Source organism: Rhinopithecus bieti, unplaced genomic scaffold, assembly GCF_001698545.2.
Source record: "Rhinopithecus bieti isolate Rb0 unplaced genomic scaffold, ASM169854v2 scaffold_31173, whole genome shotgun sequence".
NCBI classification, from domain to species: domain Eukaryota; kingdom Metazoa; phylum Chordata; class Mammalia; order Primates; family Cercopithecidae; genus Rhinopithecus; species Rhinopithecus bieti.
This window is the reverse complement of record NW_016813861.1, coordinates 1,901,863-1,923,629: the sequence shown is the minus strand read 5'-3', so window position 1 is coordinate 1,923,629 and position 21,767 is coordinate 1,901,863. Positions and strand designations below refer to the sequence as shown.

General features: G+C 40.2%; 1 protein-coding gene across 1 annotated transcript in view; it reads right to left on the bottom strand.

Moving 5' to 3' along the window:
• Positions 1 to 20,099, bottom strand: part of NHSL1 (NHS like 1) — a 78,511-nt gene extending 58,412 nt beyond the window's left edge. The window contains 2 exon segments of the mRNA XM_017848993.1: positions 16,588 to 16,740; positions 19,844 to 20,099. Coding sequence (XP_017704482.1) covers positions 16,588 to 16,740; positions 19,844 to 19,901 — 211 coding nt within the window. The 5' untranslated portion in view covers positions 19,902 to 20,099.
• Positions 20,100 to 21,767: the final 1,668 nt, after the last annotated feature.

Sequence of the window (21,767 nt, the reverse complement as noted above, 5' to 3'; positions counted from 1 at the left end):
CTAGAAAGTGAAACCACAAATAAGAGAGGAGTACTTTAAACATGCTATTATCTACATGAGGAAAATGCAAGGTGCTTAGTGATGCTGATAAAAGTACATGGACATTTTTACCACTGACTTCTGTAATTTGTCATGATCGATTTCTTCATATGTGTAATTTCATAAGAGAAAGTATACAGTGCAGTGAAAATTTTCCTGAATTTATTATAAAGACTCTGAAATATAATCTGAGGGGGCAAAGTTCTTAAACAGATGGTTACTAAGTATGACCTGCTTAAATGAGAGGGAGATGGAGAAATAGAAGAAAGAGAAATTGAATGCAAAGTGGACTAAGATGGGATTGTTTTTCTATTTCCCAAGGAAATGATGTGGGATGATGAGTGGATGCTAAAAGAAAAAAAGTAAGAAGTTTGCTGACTTCTTAGATTGTGTAAGAAAGGGAAAGGACTGATGGAAGAAACAGTCATTCCTCTGTATCGGAAGGGGATTGGTTCCAGGACCCCAGAATACCAAAAAATCCATGCATACTAAAGTCCTGCAAATCACAGACCCAGAAAGTCGGTTTTCTGTATAATGCAGGTTTCACACGATGTGAATAATGTATTTTCCATTCGCATTTGGTTTCAGATGCAGAAAATACCTGAGTATTGTATTTTCCATTCACATTTGGTTTCGGATGCTGGACCCAGAATGTATGGAGGGCTGACTGTATTGAAAAAATCCATATAAGTGGGTCCTCCAAGTTCAAATGTGTTATATTCAAGGGTCAACTGTATTTAAAACAAGCACTGCAGTGTGAAAAGCCAGAAGGACCAGTTCGGTAGGCCAGTTGTCATTTTTCAGGTCATGGGTAGTGTTGACGTGTATGAGTGAGTTGCTAGGAAAGTTTTGAAACATTCGGGTTAAAGCATAATTTGGTATTTCTAGCATGGTATTCTACATATACCATATTTTAAAATCTGAATGTGGTTTATTTTTAACAGTATTAAATCTTTTTTTTTTTTTTTTTTTTTTTTGAGACGGAGTCTCGCTCTGTCGCCCAGGCTGGAGTGCAGTGGCCGGATCTCAGCTCACTGCAAGCTCCGCCTCCCGGGTTTACGCCATTCTCCTGCCTCAGCCTCCCGAGTAGCTGGGACTACAGGCGCCCGCCACCACACCTGGCTAGTTTTTTGTATTTTTTAGTAGAGACGGGGTTTCACTGTGTTAGCCAGGATGGTCTCGATCTCCTGACCTCGTGATCCGCCCGTCTCGGCCTCCCAAAGTGCTGGGATTACAGGCTTGAGCCACCGCGCCCGGCCAACAGTATTAAATCTTTTGCAACCTTCCTACTGTAATTCAAGGTCATTAAACGTTGGGAGGACTCCAGTACCAAAGTTAATTATAAAAACAGCAGTCATGATGTACTGCCGCAGTGAGAAAGTCCTATGATGATCTAGAGTCTAAAAAATTTTTTTTCAGATCACTGATTTTTAAAGCCAATACTACTGACACTTTTCTAAACTGAAAGCCTCTTGCTATCATTATCTGATTTGTGTTCACAATAATTCTCTGAGAATTGAAGGAAAACAGTTGTTGTATCAGTCTTACAGATTCTGAAGCCCAGGTATAAAGTTTCTGGTAGTTTGATGTTTTTAAAGTTCTATCCCAGTTAATAATCTACCAGATTATTAATAACAGGGCAAAAGGACAGTTCTATCACAAAACTTCATCTTAGTCCTGAAGGACTGAGAATACATAAGACTATAAACATTCATGTTTAGAAGAAAATAAATTCCAGCCCAATAGCTGAAGTATTGTATAGCTAAATAACCTAGTTTGAGCTTGTGAGTAAACACATAGGAAAAACTGACTGTACCTAAATATCATGTATTGTGAATATTAGAGAACTTATTTTCTTAAGGAAAAATCAAACCAAAGTGCATTTAAAATAGAAGGGATTTATTTACCTACCCCTTCATTAATTTGTTGGGCTTGGCAATATTGGAAAAGAGAAAGAAATCATACTGATGTTGTAGTTAGGATTCTCCCTTGTCCCTCATGCATGATGAATTTTCCAAAAGTATATTTAGATTTTCCATAAATTCTTCAAAGCAGTTGAACTTCAATTTATTTAAATTGTCTTCAACAATAAACAAACTAGAACATAATTAAAAGACAATAGATGTTCAAACATTTAAGCTATTCAGTTGTGTGTAGCGTATCAAAGAGGTGAAAAGCTGTTTTAAATCTTAAAGACACTGTGTATTTAATAGAGATCTTTTCAATGAATATTTTCCTTTATAATTTATACTAGTTTTAAATAATAAGTTTCAAATAAATAGGCCCTATTGGTTTATTATTAGACTAATGATTTATTCTTTTCTCCCTTCCTCTCTTTTTAGAGCAAGAGTTGTTATGTAGCTATACAGGAATATGTATAACAGCATAAAAGCGTGCTTTTATATTTCAAGTATTAAACGCAAATTTACCTCCTAATAAATGCAAATTTGAGCCCATAAGACCACTTCTTCACCAATTATCACTTCAGTGACACTTAGCATTCAAAGCAACGTAAAACATAAAAAAGAGAAAATATGTGTCTTTAATGATTAAGCCCAAGATTTTCTAAAAGTTCTAAAAGTAAATATTTTATCTCTTAATGGAACCTATAAAGACAAAACATTCCAGATAATGGAGTACAATACGCTTAGCTGCAGGTGAAGCAAGAAAGAGAAGGTCAACATGAAAATACGCCAACTATCACCCTGGTGTCAAGAAAAAGGGAAATTTCCTGAAGGGAGTAAGTCTTACTTTGCCTCAAAAAAGGAAGATGAGGCCAGGCGTGGTGGCTCACGCCTGTAATCCCAACATTTGGGAGGCCAGAGTGGGCGGATCACAAGGTCAGGAGTTCAAGACCAGCCTGGCCAATATGGTGAAACTCCATCTCTATTAAAAATACAAAAATTAGCTGGGCGTGGTGGTGGGTGCCTGTAGTCCCAGCTACTCAGGAGGCTGAGGCAGGAGAATTACCTGAACCCAGGAGGTAGAGGCTGCAGTGAGCTGAGATGGCACCACTGCACTCCAGCCTGGGCAACAGAGTGGGACTCCGTCTCAAAAAAAAAAAAAAAAAAAAAAAAAGGAGGATGAAAGTTACCTAGACTTATACTACCAGAAAGATGGAAAAGGGAAAGTCAAGCTGGCAACAACTATGTTTTCTTTCCAACCTCCAGATTCAGTGATTTTCCTGACCTGTGCTTTGGCCAGCCATTTCTTTCTAAGCCTCTGAACACTCCTCTTTCAGACTGTCAAGGCAGAGCTAACTTGGAGAAAACACAGAGTGAATACACAGAGGCATCAACACCAGTTTCTCAAGTCACCTTTGCCACCAACGAGAGAGAAGAGCAGCAGCAGTCAAGAGCTCCAAATCTAAAACTGGGGAGCTGTGCCTTGGAATCCTAACTTGTAGCTTGCATCGGGTAGTGGGACTAAAGGGTTACATTCCAGCCTTCAAGGTGCTTACAGTTTAGCTGCCTGATTAGACAAATTCACAGGCCAATGTACAGAGCAGTGGTGTCCCAAAGTAAGGTGCATCAGAATCCCCGGGAGGGCTTGTTATAAAATCACTGCTGAGTCCACTCCCATATCTGATTCAGTAGGTCTGGGGTGGAGCCTGAGAACTTGGATTCCTAGCAAGTTCTCAATCAATGCTGATGCAGCGTCCTGTGAGCCACACCGTGAGAAAACTGTTTCAGAGTAAGGCAAATACCTAAAGAGAAGTAGAAATAAAATTAAAGGGATCAATATGATATCCATTTAGGGTGGAGGTGAAAGTGAAAGAGGAGAAGTCTTCTCCACTTAGAGGAGGTGTTAGGTGGGGCTCCCAAAGAGGGCAATAGAATTTTGCTTCCTATATACTCCACGTTGGAAATGATAAAAGGCCCAAAGGAAAAGAGGGTTGGTCTGTTCTTTTTATTATGTCACAAATGATCCACACTCACCAAGTGAATAACTTAAAAGGGAACATAAGATAAAGAATTTAGCTGATATGGTACAGATCAATGGTGGGGGAATGCTATATCTGGTATCTACCTTTAAGTCCCTAAAGAATGCCATTTTGTTCCACGAAAAGCTTTAGTTTTGCTACTGTAGAAATGTGTCTTACAGGTCAAGATTCCCTTAAAATGCTTGGAGGGTTCTTACATTTATTTTAACATTCCACTCCAGCTGCAACTGCAGGGAAAGCTTCCTGATCAGGCCACCACCATCTCTCGCCTGATGGTGACCTCCACCTGGTCTCCTACTTTGACTCCCTTGTCTCCTTTACTGTGAACTTTCAACGCACAATCAGATTGATCCATTTCGAAATAATGAGTCAGATTATGTCACTTCTGAGTTCAAATCTCTCCACGCCCTGAATGTAAAAGCCAAAGTCCTCCTAATGGTTTCTAAGCCCTGCATGATCTGGCTCAATGTGGGTGGCTGGCTGGTGCTCAGTGAGTTCCTTAAATGAATGAATGATCTGTATTTATTCAGCAGCATGCTTGAAAGGGTATTTTAACTATATGACAAAGGTGATGGCCCCATTGCTCACCCAGGTAGATTTTATCCTCGGCCACATTTTCCGCCTTCATCAACCCAAGGCATATGACCTGACCTCCCATTAAATGGGCCTCTTCTCCCATCCACAACTCACATATTTGAGTAATAGGTGGATGAGAGGAGAGTAGGTGGAACAGAATGAATAAGGAAGATGATGTCTGGTGCACCATCGTGGTTATCTATCCAAGGAAATTTTGCCTCAGTAGAATTTCAGGGAAACTGACCAATCTAGGATTAAAAAGTTAACTGCATCACGGGCAACTCCCCAAAGCTTTCTAGTCAGACAGAACAGATGCCACAGGAAAGCTGCAGTTTCAGAAAAAGCTTGCAGGCAAGTTTAGGCAGGGAGTAAGATGGAAGAGAGGAGGTGGTGACAAAATGCCACCTTTGAAATGGACGGTTTCTTTGCCAGAGGAGGGGGAAAAAAAAGGAATGATGAGGAGACTGCCTAAAAATTATTTTATAATAGCACAATTCCAAATGACTTCTCATTTCAATTTACATTGTATATTTAGCAAAATAAAATGAGCCGGTTGGGAAGAACCACAGAGGGAAAATACACTATTAATTGTGGTCACTGGCTCAACAGTCTAACTGGAAATGAATTTGTTAACAATGCATTAACACACTTTAGAAAGACTGGTTTTCCCCCATGTCTTGGGATCAATATCTCTGTCACTGACATTAAACACCATAGACAATCTCATTTTATGTAGAAGGGTTAAAAATAAAAGGCCATTTTGATTAATATTCTTGCTCTGTGATTAACTCCTATTAGAGTGAAATTAAAACCTCCAAAAACAAAACAAAACAAAACAAACAACAACAACAAAAAAACCCTTAGGAGTTAAACATTAAAACTTTAGCCACTGGATAAACTGTTTGTTAGCTTTGTTTTTCATTGCACGCCATGGCAAGAATTACTATTAAAATGTCATTTGCCATTGCAGAAAACCAGCTTTTAACATTTCTTCTTGTCACGTGCCCAGATTAATTTAGGAAGGCTTGAAGAACTAAATCTGATTTAAATGAAGGTGAAAGCTTTCTGATGCCATGATTAATGCGAGTGTGCTGAGAGTATGCAAGTCCTAGTTGAGCACCACCAGAGAGAGCCGCCAAATTGGAGGCGATCTCATTTCACTTTAGAATTATAAAGCCATATCATTGGCAGCAGAGGAGCATCACCAAGGTTACTCAAGATCAAATAGCCTGCAAAGATTCTAAGCCAACACCAGAGACTTCGGTTGTACGGTGAATAACAAACCTTATCCACAGTACCTTCAATGTAGCGTTTTTATGCTGCCCTGAGTGAAATATAGAGGCCACTCAAGTTACTTACTTTATCGGGAGTTAAAATAGAATTGCTGAAACAGCAGACTGGCTGCAGACACAAAAACAAAACAAAAAGCCTTTGTTTAAACAATCCGTAGTGCTTTGTTAAGACCTGGATCATTTAAATGACTGTCTTTGCCATTGTATCTTTTCTGTGTTGCTTACCGTTTAAAAAAAAAAAAAAAAGGTGTGGGGGTGGGGGGCAACACGTCTCTTTAACTATCTGAAAAGGCAATGACTGTTCATTTTTCCTTTGCTCTTGTATCCGACTTCCCTCTCCCGAGTTAAGGACACCAAGGAAAGCACTTCTTTCAGGGTTACTGTACCCAGAGTAGTACTTAGTGCTATAGACAATTCCATGCCATCAAATCCAAGAGAAGTTAAATAGCCCCTTTTGTATATAAATCCTGTTCTGCTAATCCCATATTTTGTCTGCTCTTTTCTTTTTTCTCAATAGGGCATTTAATCCATGGTTTCATCCAGCTGGGCAACTTTCCCTCAGGACAAAAATTCCAATAAAGCCTAATGAAATACCACACATTTTTTTTAAGCCTTTAATAACATCATTTGTCTTTGAAAAGTCAACCTAATTAAATTCACAAGACCTGAGCGAGAGAGCACCAAATAAAGTCATCCTTTTCACCAAAGAACTAACAATATGGTGGGGGGCCATATTGTAAGCAAGGCTCCCACACCATGTAATGAGCAGCCTCCATCTCTGGCTCCATCTCATAACATACTTCCCCAATTCCCTCTAGGAGACAGAGGCTGCAACCTCCGCCCCTCCGCTTTGCCCTGAGTTGACTGCCTCCTCCCTGCCTCTTCAGGGAACATCCTCCCATTCTCTTTCCATATCTGCAATCCTTTCCCCTCCTGTTGACTCCTTTTGTCTACAGCCCTGTTTGCATAAGCTCTAGTTTTTAAAACATGTTGTAATATCAGCTGTACCCTGCCATCACCTCAAAATACTATCCCTTCCCTCTCTGCTCTGCTGGTATCATTCACTCACCTTCATTTCTTTAAAAAAAATTACTTTTACTGTTTTTCTGCTTATAAAAATCATTCTCATCTCAGGAAACTTGGCTTCTTAATCTAAAGACTTCCTTGAAACTGCCCTTTCAGAGGTCACCAATCGCCACCTAACAACCAATTCAACATCCTCTTCTTACAATGCCTCTCTCCCCACCTGTGAGCACCACGATGACTGCCTCATCCTGGCTGACTTTCTTCTTCCCCGCTTGCGCTCTTTTGCAGACTTCTCCCTCCTAGTGCCCTGAAGGAAAGCTTCCAAGCCTCAACCCTCCCTCCTCCTCACCACTGGCCCTCACCATCCCCAATCTCATCATTCCACATTCTCACCACTTGTTCCCCGGCTTTGACTCTGATCCCTCTCCTGAGTTTTAGATGACTTTTCCAAACATTTTCAGGCCCTCTACAAACACAACAGTATTTGCAGTCCCAGTCACTGGACTGTGCACTAGGGACACATGAGTGAAAAGACAAAGCCCTGTTCCCACAGATGTTACTGTCAAGTGGGGAGATAAACGTGCAAACACAATTACATAGTGTATCATAAGCAGTGGAATGGTGGAGTGTAAGCTTCCATGACAAGGTAGAAAAAGGCTTCCTGGGGCTGCCCAGGGGAATCCAGGAGAGGTTGTGGGGGACTCTAGCATCCAAGGATGACTCTCAAAGGGAAACAGGAGTTGGCCAGGTGTGAGAGGTTGTGGTTCAGAAGGGAAAAGGTATGGCTTGGGACATGCAGTGGGCAGAAAGAAGAACAAGGCAAGCTAGCATTCCAGTTGAAGGACTTTATCACTACACGTGAAGGCGCAAAGTAAAAAACCTGGATGGGGGAGTAGAGATGTCCGGGGGGCAAAGGTGATTCCGCAGATGAGATGAGACAAACAGGCTTGAGTTCAGGAAGGTTTCCAGATGCTAAGAGCTTAGGTTATATTCTGTTAATAATGGGGAGCTGGTGAAGAATTTTTAACTAGGACAGGATGACCAAATTTGTTTTAACTTGTACACAAGCTAGTCATACATACATCTTATCTCTGGCTAGCTTTCAGCCTCTGGAGGAAAGCACTAATGTCATTCATCTTTGATTGCACTATAACATCCAGCCCAGTGCCTCACTTGTAGTATGCACTTAGACAATTTTTCTGTCCACACAGACTTAAGATGACACATTCCAGTTTGTCAGGACTTAGGCTCAGCCGTCAGTAATATCTTTGTGTCAGTTAACTTCACACATATTACCCTCAAACAGTTAAGTACTGAGAAGCCAATCAGAATTTTAGAGCTTAGCAGGGAACACAGAGATCATAAATTGTTTTTCAGAGGAGGAAGCCAAGTACAAAGATGGGATACGACTCCCAACATCCTGCAGCTTGCCGCTGACAACACTGCAACCAGAATTCTGGTCTCCCATCTCATCTTCTGGAATCGTTAATGACAAGATGTCAGTGATACTGCGGTTTTGCGAAATAAGAGACAATTATACTTCCTTCCCCTGTTCAGTGGCTTTTTCAGAATAATAATCCTCCTGCCCCCCAATTCTATACCAATATTTGTTTCAACTAGAAAATGATTTAAAACTGTATAAATCAATGTAAGTAATGAAAAATTTCTTGCTTGAATCTTATGTGGCTGGGCGTGGTGGCTCACTTCTGTAATCCCAGCACTTTGGGAGGCTGAGGCAGGCAGATCACCTGAGGTCAGGAGTTAGTGACAAGCCTGGCCAACATGGCAAAATCCCGTCTCTACTAAAAATACAAAAATTAGCCGGGCACGGTGGTACACACCTGTAGTCCCAGCTACTTGGAAGGCTGAGGCACAAGAATCACTTGAACCCAGGAGGTGGAGGTTGCAGTGAGCCAAGATCACACCATACCACTGCACTCCAGCCTGGGCAACAGAGCAAGACTCTGTCTAAAAAAAAAAAAATTAAAATACCTTAGCCAGAGACATCTGACCTTCGCCTTTTGCACATCAGTTTTACTGAAGTATTCTTTGGGAAGTAGCAAACTAGGCAAATTGTAAACTCAGCTGCAAGTGCTAAACCATTAGTGTATTTATTAATTTCAAATGTTTATCTTTCCTTCCCTTGTAACCTGTGCCTATTTTTTTAAGTCTATTGAGTTACTAATGACCAATTATAACCCTTAAAATAAGCACCAAATGCCATTAAGATGAAAGCCTGGTTATAGATATTAATCAGACATGTCGTGACGCTTCCTTTATTTCTCTTAGACTTATTTGAATTTTAATGAGATCGGGGGTGAGTGAGGAGACTTCAGGATCAACCATGAAGTCACCACCTTTAGGCAACAAATTTGCATTTCTAAATTAACTGGCTAAAGAAACCAAATCCATGAGATTCCCAGGGTGAGCTTTGTCCCTGTGAACTTCCATAAAGTGGAGGGCAGCTGAAAGGGCATCAAAGGGACAGGTCTCTTCAGTGCTCTTGAGGTCTGAGATCAGAATAGGCCAGCGTGTGTGAGCACCAGGAACCCTTAACTTCTCTGGGTCTTGCTTTGCTTATCTACAAAATGGAAAGGGGGACTGACCAGAGGACTGGGAGGCTCCTTCCAGCTCCAGCATTCTAGGGGTCTTTCAGAGGTTGATGGTGAGTGGGCAAAGGCATCTTGCTCATGTGGATGAAATGAACCTGAGTATTAAGCGTCTGTCACTGTCATCAGAAGTGTTCCTTGTTCTGTTCCTTTATCCCTCCTCCCCACAGTATATTCTCTGGAGTACAACAGATAGGAGAGAAAGCCCCAACTAAATCATAAGGCCATTTGAGATTTATAAAATTGTATCTGTGTTCCATTCCACTTCAATTAAAATGTACCCCTCCCTCCATAGACACTTGTAACTTCCACATTGAGGGGCAGGTACATTGAGATATGAACACTTTACATGAATATGTTCATTTCATTCCCATGTAAACAGATATTATGGTCTTTATAGACGAGAAAACAAGATCAAAATGTTGAAGAAACAAACAAAATTAAACTCAAATAACCTATGCCTAGTATGTAACAGAGTCAGGACTGGAATTTAGATGTGACTCAAGTACTTCACATGACACCTGGACTTCTGTTAGAAAGCAGGAACATGGCTGGGTGTGGAGGCTCACGCCTGTAATGCCAGCACTTTGGGAGGCTGAGGCAGGAGGACGGCTTGAGCCCAGGAGTGTAAAACCAGACTAGGCAACATGGCAAAACCCCATCTCTACAAAAAATACAAAAACTAGCTGGGCACGGTGGTGTATGTCTGTAGTCCCAGCTACTCAGGGGGCTGAAGTGGGAGGATGGATTGGGTCCGGGAAGTCAAGGCTGCAGTGAGCCATGATCATACCACTGCACTCCAGCCTGGGCAACAGAGCAAGACCCTGTCTCAAAAAAAAAAAAAAAAAAAAAAAAAGAAAAGAAAAAAGAAAGGCAAGCAAGCAGGAACAGGAAGCTTCTGAAGTTTAGGTCACATTTTGACCTAAGTAATGGTTATATAGGTGTTCACTCTATTTCTTAAGCCGTACACGTTTTTATGTACCTCTCTGTGTTATATGTCATATTTTTTAAAAAGTTAAACAGAAAAAAAAGATGAAGAATTCAATGTGGTTAGCACCAGGTGGGCAAAGCAGATGTCCATCTTGGGCCTGTGTGAGGTAGTGAGCAGATGCATCATGCCGTCAGGGAGAGCTCTCAATCAATGTCCACAGGCTGTTCCTGCAAAGGCACCTCCTAGACAGTCCTGGGAAAGCGCCACAGGACCTTCAAGTGGAGAACCGATAGCAAAAGACAAGGGGTACCTGCGATATCTCAGGGACGCATGTGCTCTAGGCAGATAAATAAGACAGACAAGCAACCTCATCAAATCCAGAAGGAGGCCCACAATCTCTCCCAAGACAAACATACTTGTCTACGCCAAAAGGGAGCAGGGAGGCTTCATGACAGCTAAGGGTGGATGCAGTCACCCTTAAAGTCTGCTGTTGGTAACTGTAGAGAAATCTGGCTGGAACAACTTGGAAATCTAGTTTGTAATTTTAGGAAAGGTAAATCATTCTCTTTTTTTTTTTTTTTGAGACAGACTCTCACTTCGTCACCAGGCTGGAGTGCAGTGGCACGATCTTGGCCCACTGCAGCCTCTGCTTCCCAGGTTCAAGCGATTTTCCTGCCTCAGTGTCCTGAGTAGGCTGGGACTACAGGCATGCACCACCACACCTGGCTAATTTTTGTATTTTTAGTAGAGATGGGTTTCACCATATTGGCCAGGATGGTCTCGATCTCCTGACCTCGTGATCCTCCTGCCGTGGCCTCCCGAAGTGCTGTGATTACAGGCATGAGCCACTGCACCGGGCCAGTAAATCATTCTTTAATGTTAAACAGGTCGATGTGTGCACAATTGTTTTTAATCACTTGGTGTAAGTAGTTATTTTTTCACATTGTGTCATAAATTCTCAACTCCTATCCTTTCAGGCATAATAAATATAGCCCTCTGACTTTGAATGACATAGGCCAGATTCAACACTCCTCCTTGTGCTCACACTTTTAATTCTAGAGCCATAGAGCATGCTGACCTGCTAAAATGCATTTCTTCAGGAAAGAGCTGTGACTAGAGAACATTTCTGATGCCAACAACAGCTGCTCTGTGAACTAATTCAGGCAGGAGTGTACACAGAGACAGTAACTAAAGTGCCTGTTATACACACTGTGAGAAATTATGTTTATCTCCCTCCCAAGTTGGGCTTTTTGGGGATGGAGGCTTAAAAGTGACATGTCTTTATTTCAGCCTTTAATATGCTCATAGTTGTCAAATGAGGTCTACAGGTGACAAAAAAGCAAAATCTGAAGGTCTCATTCAGCTTACTCCTATCTCTTGATTTCTTTTCTACTTAGTTGTAGCCCTTTCCATAAAACTAAAAACTATGCAGATAAATGTTTAGCCAGATTTAGGTTACTTATCATCACAGCTATCTCCAATGAAGTTCATGAAGGATTCAAACAATGCTGGACGTAAAAAGGGTAGACTTCTTCTGGAAACTCAGTAAGAAGCTGAGTGAATTCTTCACAGATAATGAGATCCATCTTCAAAATTTATTTTTTGTTGCTAGCCAGGTGTCTATTGAACCAAATAGTAAAATGCCATTTTTAAATCTGGGTAAATGTTGAGTATCTCTTATCCGAAACGCTTGGGACCAGAAATGTTTCAGAGTTTGGATTTTTTCTGATTTTTGAATATTTGCATTATAACTACTGATTGAGAATCCCTAATCCCAAAACCCAAAATGCTCATATGAGTACTTCCTTTGAGCATCATGTCAGTGCTCAAAAAGTTTTGGATTTGGGAGCATTTCAGATTTCTAATTTTCAGATTAGGGATGTTCAACCTGTACATGTTTGTATCTTCATTAGCAGTGAACCATTACCTAAATCTCTAGTAACAAAACAAATCAAGAAACAAAACCAAGACATTTAATCTAAGCCTGTGACCATCACATTTTATCAAAGTCTCCAGAGACTCTCCAACTGTAAATACAAAAGGTATCTGCTATATTCAGATTAGAGTAGAGCGAAATTATACATGGACAAGAGCCTGCTCCACGTGCCATTTTACACATCTTGAAAGACTATCTACTCTCTCACATGAGGATGGGAGCAGGAGGGAGTGGTGGAGTTAGGGGACCTCCCAGGGCTTTTCTTTCTTCTCTGACTGAGCCCTCTCTCCCTGTGTGCACAATGTACCTCAGGCACACCTCCATCACACTACTGTCTGTTTACTACTGTAAGACAGTAAGCTTGCAGCAGCAAACCTCAAGACAAGCTCTGCTACAAGCTGCTGCCAAGACAGCAGGCCTAGCTCTTTAAAGTTGAGGACCCAGAAACTTTCATCCATTCATTTAAACAGTCCTGGCATAGAACCGAACAGATGCTCAATATTGATTAACTTATGTCTATTATCCGCTTTTATGTACTAAGTCAAACTCAGTTTTTTCAACATTTTCCAGTAATTCTGTGGCTTCTTCAGTTAATCTGTTAACTACTAAGGATTTATGCATTATTTTACAAAGTATATGTTTACATTTCATTATTCATTTATTGATACTCGCTGTGTCATTTCCCCTCACACTTTATGGTTCCCAAGAGTAGACTAGCTCCCCATAAAAACTGACAGACTAATTCATACAATAAGCATTTAATGGAGATGAAAAAGCAATAACCTGTTTAATATTAAAGAATGGCATTCTTTTCTTAAAATTATGGACACAGTAAGAATAGAAGAAGAAACAAAATAGATTACTCACTGTGAATAATTAGCTACCTTTCTATATTTTTAAGTAGAGAATGCTGAGGTTGAATGAACTTAGACTGATAATTTATATAACATCAAATCTTAATAGTGCCACATATTCAGGGACTGATTTTTTAATCTTCACTGAAATGAGGTAATAAATACCTTGTGCTCATGTTGTGTTTATTTCAGGTTGCTAAGATGATACAGGGGAAGAGGTCCATGAAGTTCTGTACATGTGGTTAAAAGTAAATAACTGAGAACAAAAGAACTCAGATAATCTTTCTCATTTCATCCTTCCCAACCACTGTTCATAAGTCTATAATTTATCTAAAATCTCTTACGAAGTTTTAAAATCCAGACTTTAAAGGTTGCACTGCAGGAATTTTCCAAAGTTATTAATTTTATTAATAGTAAATCCCTTTGATGAACCATTTTAGAGCATTAAAGCAATTATGAAAGCATTTATCTTTTCAAAATCAAATTCAAGTTTAGGCAAAACCAGCGGGGATATATGATATTTCATCTAGATGTACTACATATTCAAAAGAAAAGCAGAAATGCCTATAAACAGATGTTCAGTTTTCAAGGGGAGAGAAGTGAAGTCCTGATCTGGAACTTGAAAATACATGAAATAAGGAGTGAAGCACAGTTTCCTGGAGAGTGATCAAAAACAGTCGAGCCTGAATATTCAAACTCACACATACCTTCATGAAAGTGTTTTCTACAAGCCAGACCATGTAGTGCTCTGTTGCTTAGGAGCTGGGCAGGGAAATACTAACCAGGCACTGCCTCAGGGATTTGTCCTGGGAACGGTGCCATTTAACATTCTTATTAGTTATTTGGTGGAGGAAGGTGAGCTATAAGTAGAGAAGTTCCTGGTCACAATTTACTAAAGATAAATCACCAGGAACTAAAGGGATCTAGAAAAAACTCTGGTTGGATTTAGGTACACTAAGGGACCAATATTATGACAGCAACAAAGCTCAAACCACAACTCCAAGGCCACTTACAAACGAACCAAACAAATGCCATTCTTCTCATTTAAGACTGAAGTCACTAAAGATAGGGGTTAGTCAGGCTAAATAAAAAGGAAAACCAACAATGCCCTCATTTCTGAATAGTTCAATAGCAAAGCTATGAGATACAAGATACTGGAAGATATATTGGATAATCTAAGCATTATACAAAAGATTAAAGGAACAAAAAATAGAGCCATGATCTGAAATGTCTGCACAGTTCTGTTCAGAACACCAAATCTATGGTGAACCTATGGATAGCTATTCTTTCTCTCTCCAAGCAGAAATTATCTGCCCTCTTTAATTCCCATACAGTAATTTTTGGTTTGTCTCCTCAGTATTTTCCACATTGTGATTTGCACAAGAGATGCAGGCATAAATTCTTTGAGAGCTAGGACCCTGCCTTTGTACTCTGCAATTCTGCCAGAATAACAGATTCCCAATAAATAAATCATTGTTAAAGGCAGTATAGTGTAGCAGTTAAGAATATGAGCTCCACAGCCTTAGACTGTCCAAGTTTAAATCCTGGTCCTACTGCTAATTAACTTGGAGATCTTGGGCAAGTTTCTAATTTGTTGTGCTTCTGTTTTTCCATCTGGGCATAGTAACAGTAAGCAGTAGGATCACTGGGAAAATTAAATGAGGTAATACATTTAGTGGACCTAGAACAGTACCTGGCATTATAGGTAAGTGTTTAATAAATGTTATCAGTCATTGTAGTGGTGGTACATTAAAGAATGAACCACTTCATAAGTGACTGGTAGACAAGATAAAATTATTTTTCTAGATATTCCTTGTATCAATGACAGAATTTCTCCCAAAGTCAAGTCTTCCACAATAGGATAAAATACAGAGCCCCAGTAAAACTAAATTTCAGATAAATAACAAATACTTCTTTGGTATACTAATGTCCCAAATACTGCATGGTAGGAGAAGTCTGGTGGGAGCAGCATCTGGTAGAATAAGAAGTTTGGTTTGTTGTACTAGGAAAAAGTCTCTGAATTTTACAAGTCACTCCTTCCTCTTTGAAGAACTACTTTCCTTCTTTGTCACCTTTAGGCTGCCCTCCTTGCCACACATTTACTTTTTAACTTCAACAATAAATTGGGCCGGGTGCAGTGGCTCAAGCCTGTAATCCTAGCATGTTGGGAGGCTGAGGTGGGTGGATCACACGAGGTCAGGAGTTTGAGACCAGCCTGGGCAATGTGGTGAAACCCCATCTCTACTAAAAATACAAAAATTAGCAAGGTGTGGTGATGCACTCTTGTAATCCCAGCTACTCAGAAGGCTGAGGCAGGAGAATTGCTTGAACCTGGGAGGAGGAGGCTGCAGTGAGCCAAGATCACGCCACTGCACTCCAGCCTGGGTGACAGAGTGAGACTCCATCTCAATAAGAAAAACAAACCACAATAAATTCAAGTAAAAATGAGAATTTTAAACTAGATATAGGAATACATTCTTCCTATATTTTCTACTTGACCAAGTATACCTTGCTCATCTGCTGGCAGAACCTAGGCTCAGAGAGCCCAGTTGGGTGCTACGCAGTTCTGATAAATCAAACCATTTAGCACATCTTCAAAGTCTATATATAGGTCCTTCTTCTAGCCGGCTTGAACTAAACAGAACAAACAAATGTGTTCAAAAAAACAAATTGGTTTTGAATACTTACAATGGTTTTAAAAAGACAGTGGCAAAACTGCCCATGTGAGCAGTGGTTTATTTGGATCAAATTAACACTGGTGGTTTAAACATGCTAAAGTGTTTCTGAGAAGGTGTGGGCTCCTGGAAATAGATTTGCATATCTGCAAATAGGCAAGTTTCTGCAGAGACCAGAACATCTTAGGCATGTGTATTATCCCATTTTCACACTGCTGAAAAAGATATACCCAAGACTGGGTAATTTATAAAGAAAAAGAGGTTTAGTGGACTCACAGTTCCACATAGCTGGGGAGGCCGCACAATCATGGCAGAAGGTGAAAGGCATGCCTTATATGGTGGCAAACAAGAGAACTGACAACCAAGCAAAAGGGGTGTCCCCTTATAAAACCATCAGATTTAATGAGACTTATTCACTACCATGAGAACAGTATGGGGGAAACTGCCCCCATGATTCAATTATCTCCCACTGGGCCTCTCCTACACAACACATGAGAATTATGGGAGCTACAATTCAAGATGAGATTTGGGTGGGGACACAGCCAAACCATATCAGCATGTATTAGGTTGTATTTATGATATCATATAAAGACACAGCCTACTACACATTCAATAAAAGTAGATCTGGTTTTATAGATAGATATCAAGTTTATACTCTCAGGACCCAATAACCAAGAAAATAAGCTCACAGAGGATGCCATCTTACCCCTCAATACTGATTTGAGATTGAGTTTGGCTTGGCGGTGCAGGTCCTCAACGCAGGGGGGTCTTGTGGTGGGAAGGAACACATTCTCCTGCTGGTGCCATGGGGCACTATAGTGGACTGTCCATCGGCTCTCCTCATCTAGGTTGGAAACCGCTATAGAAAAAAAGATAGAATACATTCAGGTGTCAACTTAGGCTTCATTAGCTACAAATTCATTACATCATGATGTGTTTCCATGCCTAACACATCCACGGGTAAAGGCCGGCAAGGGAGCAATGAAGCAAATTCCAAATTAGATTTAATCTTAGATTCCAGGGGTCTTGCCCACAGTGTTTTATTTATAAAGGAAAAGCTGAAAGTGTCCACCCTCTAAACAATGTCTTCATAGAAGCATTTGCTCAGTTAACTGCCTCCCAGCATTTCAGGTCCTCCCTTTACTTCAATGTTTGAAAACAATGGACAGAATTGATAGAGACCTCCAATTCCTACTTAACCCCCTCCCACACACACAACAAATATCAGTTACTCAACTGTATAATGCCATTGCAACAGTAAATGTTAGACTGTCCTGACAGAAATGAATTTCCTACCAAGGGGTTTATAAGAAATATTCCTTCTCTACAGCATTATTTAAAGAGCATCACTGTTATAAACTCAATTACATTTTTAAAAAATTAAGTGTAAACATTCAATTTACATGTAAATGACATAGCTAATAGATGTGGAGATCCATTTGTGTTACAAAATTCCCTCTGCATTTCCCGCTTTCATGAAACGCTTTTATATTAAAAATTTTTTAAATTACAGTGCAGTTGACTCTTCCCAACTCAATCCAATTCAACTAAATTTTCCCAGCACAGAAGAGACCGAGACATTAGAGGATAAAATAACAAGTAAAATCCTGAGACTAAGATAAATCTCTATAATAATTTTTCTTTAAATCCCCGGAGGCCTGAGACGTCTCTAGTTCATTTTTCCTGACAACACAAGCTAAGCTGGGGCACCAGTGGAGCCCAAAATGAGGCCGACAGCACCAAAACAAATTCATCAAGAATGTTTTAATACTTTCTATATGTCTGCCATGTAACCCAGGCATAAGAGAGACTGGAAAGGTATTGGAGAAAGTCCTTGTGCTGAGTCATTTGCTTGAGGTAGCAAGTGTAACCCTTGTAAAGCCAGCAGATACTTGAATTGTGAGTGAGGAGCAAGTCTTCCTGACTCTGATCTATGCTATAGAGTTCACACTGGGTATCCATGTCCCCAGCATAACATGTACCCGGAAACTAGACCATAAAATGAATTCTCAAATAATGTGAGAACACATGCATAAACTATTAAATCCATTTGAGGATATCTAAAAATAAGTAAACATACCCTATAGCACAGTTATTAGGGCTACTTTAAAGAGTAAATGAACCAATATACATAAAGTACTTAGCTCAAGAAGTAACTCAGGTAAAACACGGTTGTGGCAAGAACAGTAAAAATTATTCTAACGAGGCCCCAAACTTCGAACCGTCATTGTCTTGTAAATCTGGGCCACAGGTTAGCGCTCATCTCACATACCATCTTTTCCACAGCTACTAAATTTTACAATCTTATGAATCTGAACAGGATAACTCATTTTCAAAAGGATCCCACCTTCTCCATAAGTTGCTAAATGAGAAAGTAAACATTGAGAATTAGGTATCAGGTTAAAAACAGAAATGTCCAGTGTGTTTCCTGCTTAGTGTTTGACAAAAGCAGTATGTGCATTCGGCACCTAGTATTTCACATAAACTCTTGTTGAGCAAACGTTTTGCATGGTGCATACAACTATCAATCTTAATACACAAAATCCACAAAGACCTGACTTAACCCTCATTTTCAGAAGAATGTTTCAGAAGAATCTAGCACTGGGCCAAACTCACCATATAATCCCCCCAAGTGTAGCCTGAGTTCATCAGTGTTTTGTGCTGATGTCCATTTATTTTAAAGATTGAGTTACCATACTTCAGAGTTAGAAACTATGGAAAATCTGGCCGGGCGCAGTGGCTCAAGCCTGTAATCCCAGCACTTTGGGAGGCCGAGATGGGCGGATCACGAGGTCAGGAGATCGAGACCACCCTGGCTAACACGGTGAAACCCCGTCTCTACTAAAAAATACAAAAAACTAGCCGGGCGAGGTGGCGGCGCCTGTAGTCCCAGCTACTTGGGAGGCTGAGGCAGGAGAATGGCGTAAACCCGGGAGGCGGAGCTTGCAGTGAGCTGAGATCTGGCCACTGCACTCCAGCCTGGGTGACAGAGTGAGACTACCTCTCAAAAAAAAAAAAAAAAAAAACTATGGAAAATGGAAACTTTTCCTATTTGCCAATTACAAATCAAATCCAAGTAATGGCATTCGTGTCTGCACCATCAGTCGCACCATCAGCCCCAATGCACAGCTACCAACTGGCTACTATGAGAAAGTCTCTTTCGCTGGTGTTCCTCACTCTCGCCAGGGGCACTTTTAATCTGTCCATCCAAAGGCAGCCTTCGGCAAGAAGCTGCAGAAAATCAGCACACCATGCTGCTCTTTGTAGCTTTCTCCAAAGCCCCTTTTATCAATGCCCCTACCCATGCACATTTATCCAGTTTAAATCACTGGTCCAAAAACTAAACTAAACTATGAAGAAGCAACTAGATTAAAGAAATTTAAGTCAATGGTAAGCACACAATAAAGCCACACCACAAAAGCTCTGCACCTTACAACAATCACTGATCAGTCTAGACGGTTTGTGCTCGCTCGAGCTCTTAAATACACAACAAAGAGTGCCAGGGAGTTATAGGGGATTATCTCCACCAGAAGCATGTCATATATTACACAGAGGCTCCCTTACCTCAGCTGCATATTTAGCCAAAGAATCAAAAAATCATACACTGGATATCAAGGGAAACATAAATTAAGTACAAGAATTTTTCCCCCTCTTCAAAGGACTTCTTTTGAAAAGCACAAAAGAAGTAAATTCACTTAAAACCCCAATCATAAATAAATAAGACATGCTAAGATCACATAATACTGTCCTCGAGTTACAAAAGTCTGAGGTATTTAAACAACCTGGTATAGAGTTTAACTCATGCCTATTATGCTGTTTCACACTCTAATTTAATCACACAAAGGAACCAAGGACCTAAAACACACACATGGACACACACACACACACGAGCACACAGGGACATACACACATACGGAAACATATGCACACAATAGGTAGTAGAGAGAAAAGGAACTACTTACTTTTCTTCTTAAAAAGTTTAATTAAAGACTTAATCTTTGCATTAATGAAGACCACCATTTCCAGGGCACCTACATAGAGCTTAGAAGTGTAAATCACATTAAAAGCTCAGCCCATGAGGCAGGTGGCAAGCTTCGTCCTGCTCCAGATTCTAACTTTTCTTCCCCCGGTCTCATATCCTTAGACATCTGCCCAGGCTGATGTAACTTTGAGGTTGAGCTTATTGTCAGGCAGTTACAAACCATTAACAGTCCTTGAACCTGAACAACTCCTACTGAAACCTAATCTTTAAGGCTGAGAGCAGCCAGTGACATCGTGCGCAGAAAGAAAGAGAAAGCCAATCACGGTTCTTATTTGCATGACAGCCACATCAGGCTTTCTGCCTCAGTGCCCATTCATTCCGTTTTCTCTCCAACAGATCAGAAGCTCCCCTCTCTGAGCCCACAAAATAGTGCAGATTTTCCTCTATGGAAGTCAAGATGAAACAAATGTGTTCCCCATTTCACTAAGCCACTATGAACATCCAGATCTTTTACAGGAGCTGCCAAGTCTGAAAGCAATTCCAGTTAATTCAGGATATATGGGATTTGAAGTGATTTAGGGGGTAAAAAAGCCAAACTATTGTTTCCCAACCACGCCCCAGGCTCTGCCTCCATACCAAAGGAACTTGTACAAGCAGTAAAACTTTAGAATGGAATCTCCAAGGAGCTGCAAAGATGACTTGGTTGCATTTTTGTGCAAATTAGGATGCCCTGTCTTCTCACCCTTCTTTGCCAGTGATTGAGAATCAGCATTGTGTGTTCCAAAGCGTGATGTTATTTGCATCTAGCTGCCACAACAATCAAGGAAAAAAAAAGAAACCACCAAAAAAACACAACTTTCCCACTCCAAACAAGAAATTAGATAAAGTACCCTAATCACTTTAATCTTTATTTTAAATGTAATTGTCACCTAAGCTTCTGGTTTTCAGAATTCCATAATCGCCCTTCCCTCACAGTCATCTCAAACAAACATTATCTGAGTTACTCTTTAACTTGAATATACCATCCAGAGTGCCGGTTCTTTTGCCCATTTGCAATTAACCACAGAGGACTAGGGAAGCACAAGCAGAGACGGAGAAATCAGAAACAGAGTATAAGAAGGCACTGGAAAAACATATTCCAGGGGTAAAGGGATAGGAGAAAAAAAGAATATAGATCAGGAAATACTACAAAAAGGAAAAAAGGAAAAGAACCTTCCTCACATCTCAGCCCAGTTCCACTTCATGGCCAAACACTTTTGAAACAATTTTGACAACCTCTTATTTCATAGCTTTGGGCCAGACTTATAACTCAATGGAAAAATGTAATAATCCACTAATTCAAAACATTTAGTTTATAACAAAGACTCTTAGTCAAAGAATAAAATTTATATAAGGGGCTCTGTCTAGGGAAAGCTTTGAAATGATACCTTCTCAAGTCTTTCTATGTGCTTTATTTTTTAATCAACAACAACAAAAAAAAACAATAGAAACATTACCATCTTATCACACATATTATCAGATTTCCAACTTGTGTTCTTTCATTCTCTATATAGCTTTATTTTAAAGTAATTAAATTGCCAGATGGCAAATGTGAAACGACTGAGCCTGTAAGTCAGATTATGTGGCTGCCTTAAATTAGCGGGCAAAGTTCCCCTTTGGAAAACAAATTTATCTGCAGAGTGACCTCGCTCTGCTCATTGCATTAGACACAAGGAGAGTTGTGGGCAAAAACACTCATATGCACAATCCACAAGTGTTTGAGGTTAAGTGTCACCATGCAAATGTCCAGTGAAAACAGAAATTTTTCTTTTGAGAAACGTTGATTATGCTCAATCCTCCATAGCATGTAGCTTTCCATGTGTTCAGCAATGGCATCTGAATATAGATTCATTCCTCAGAAAGAT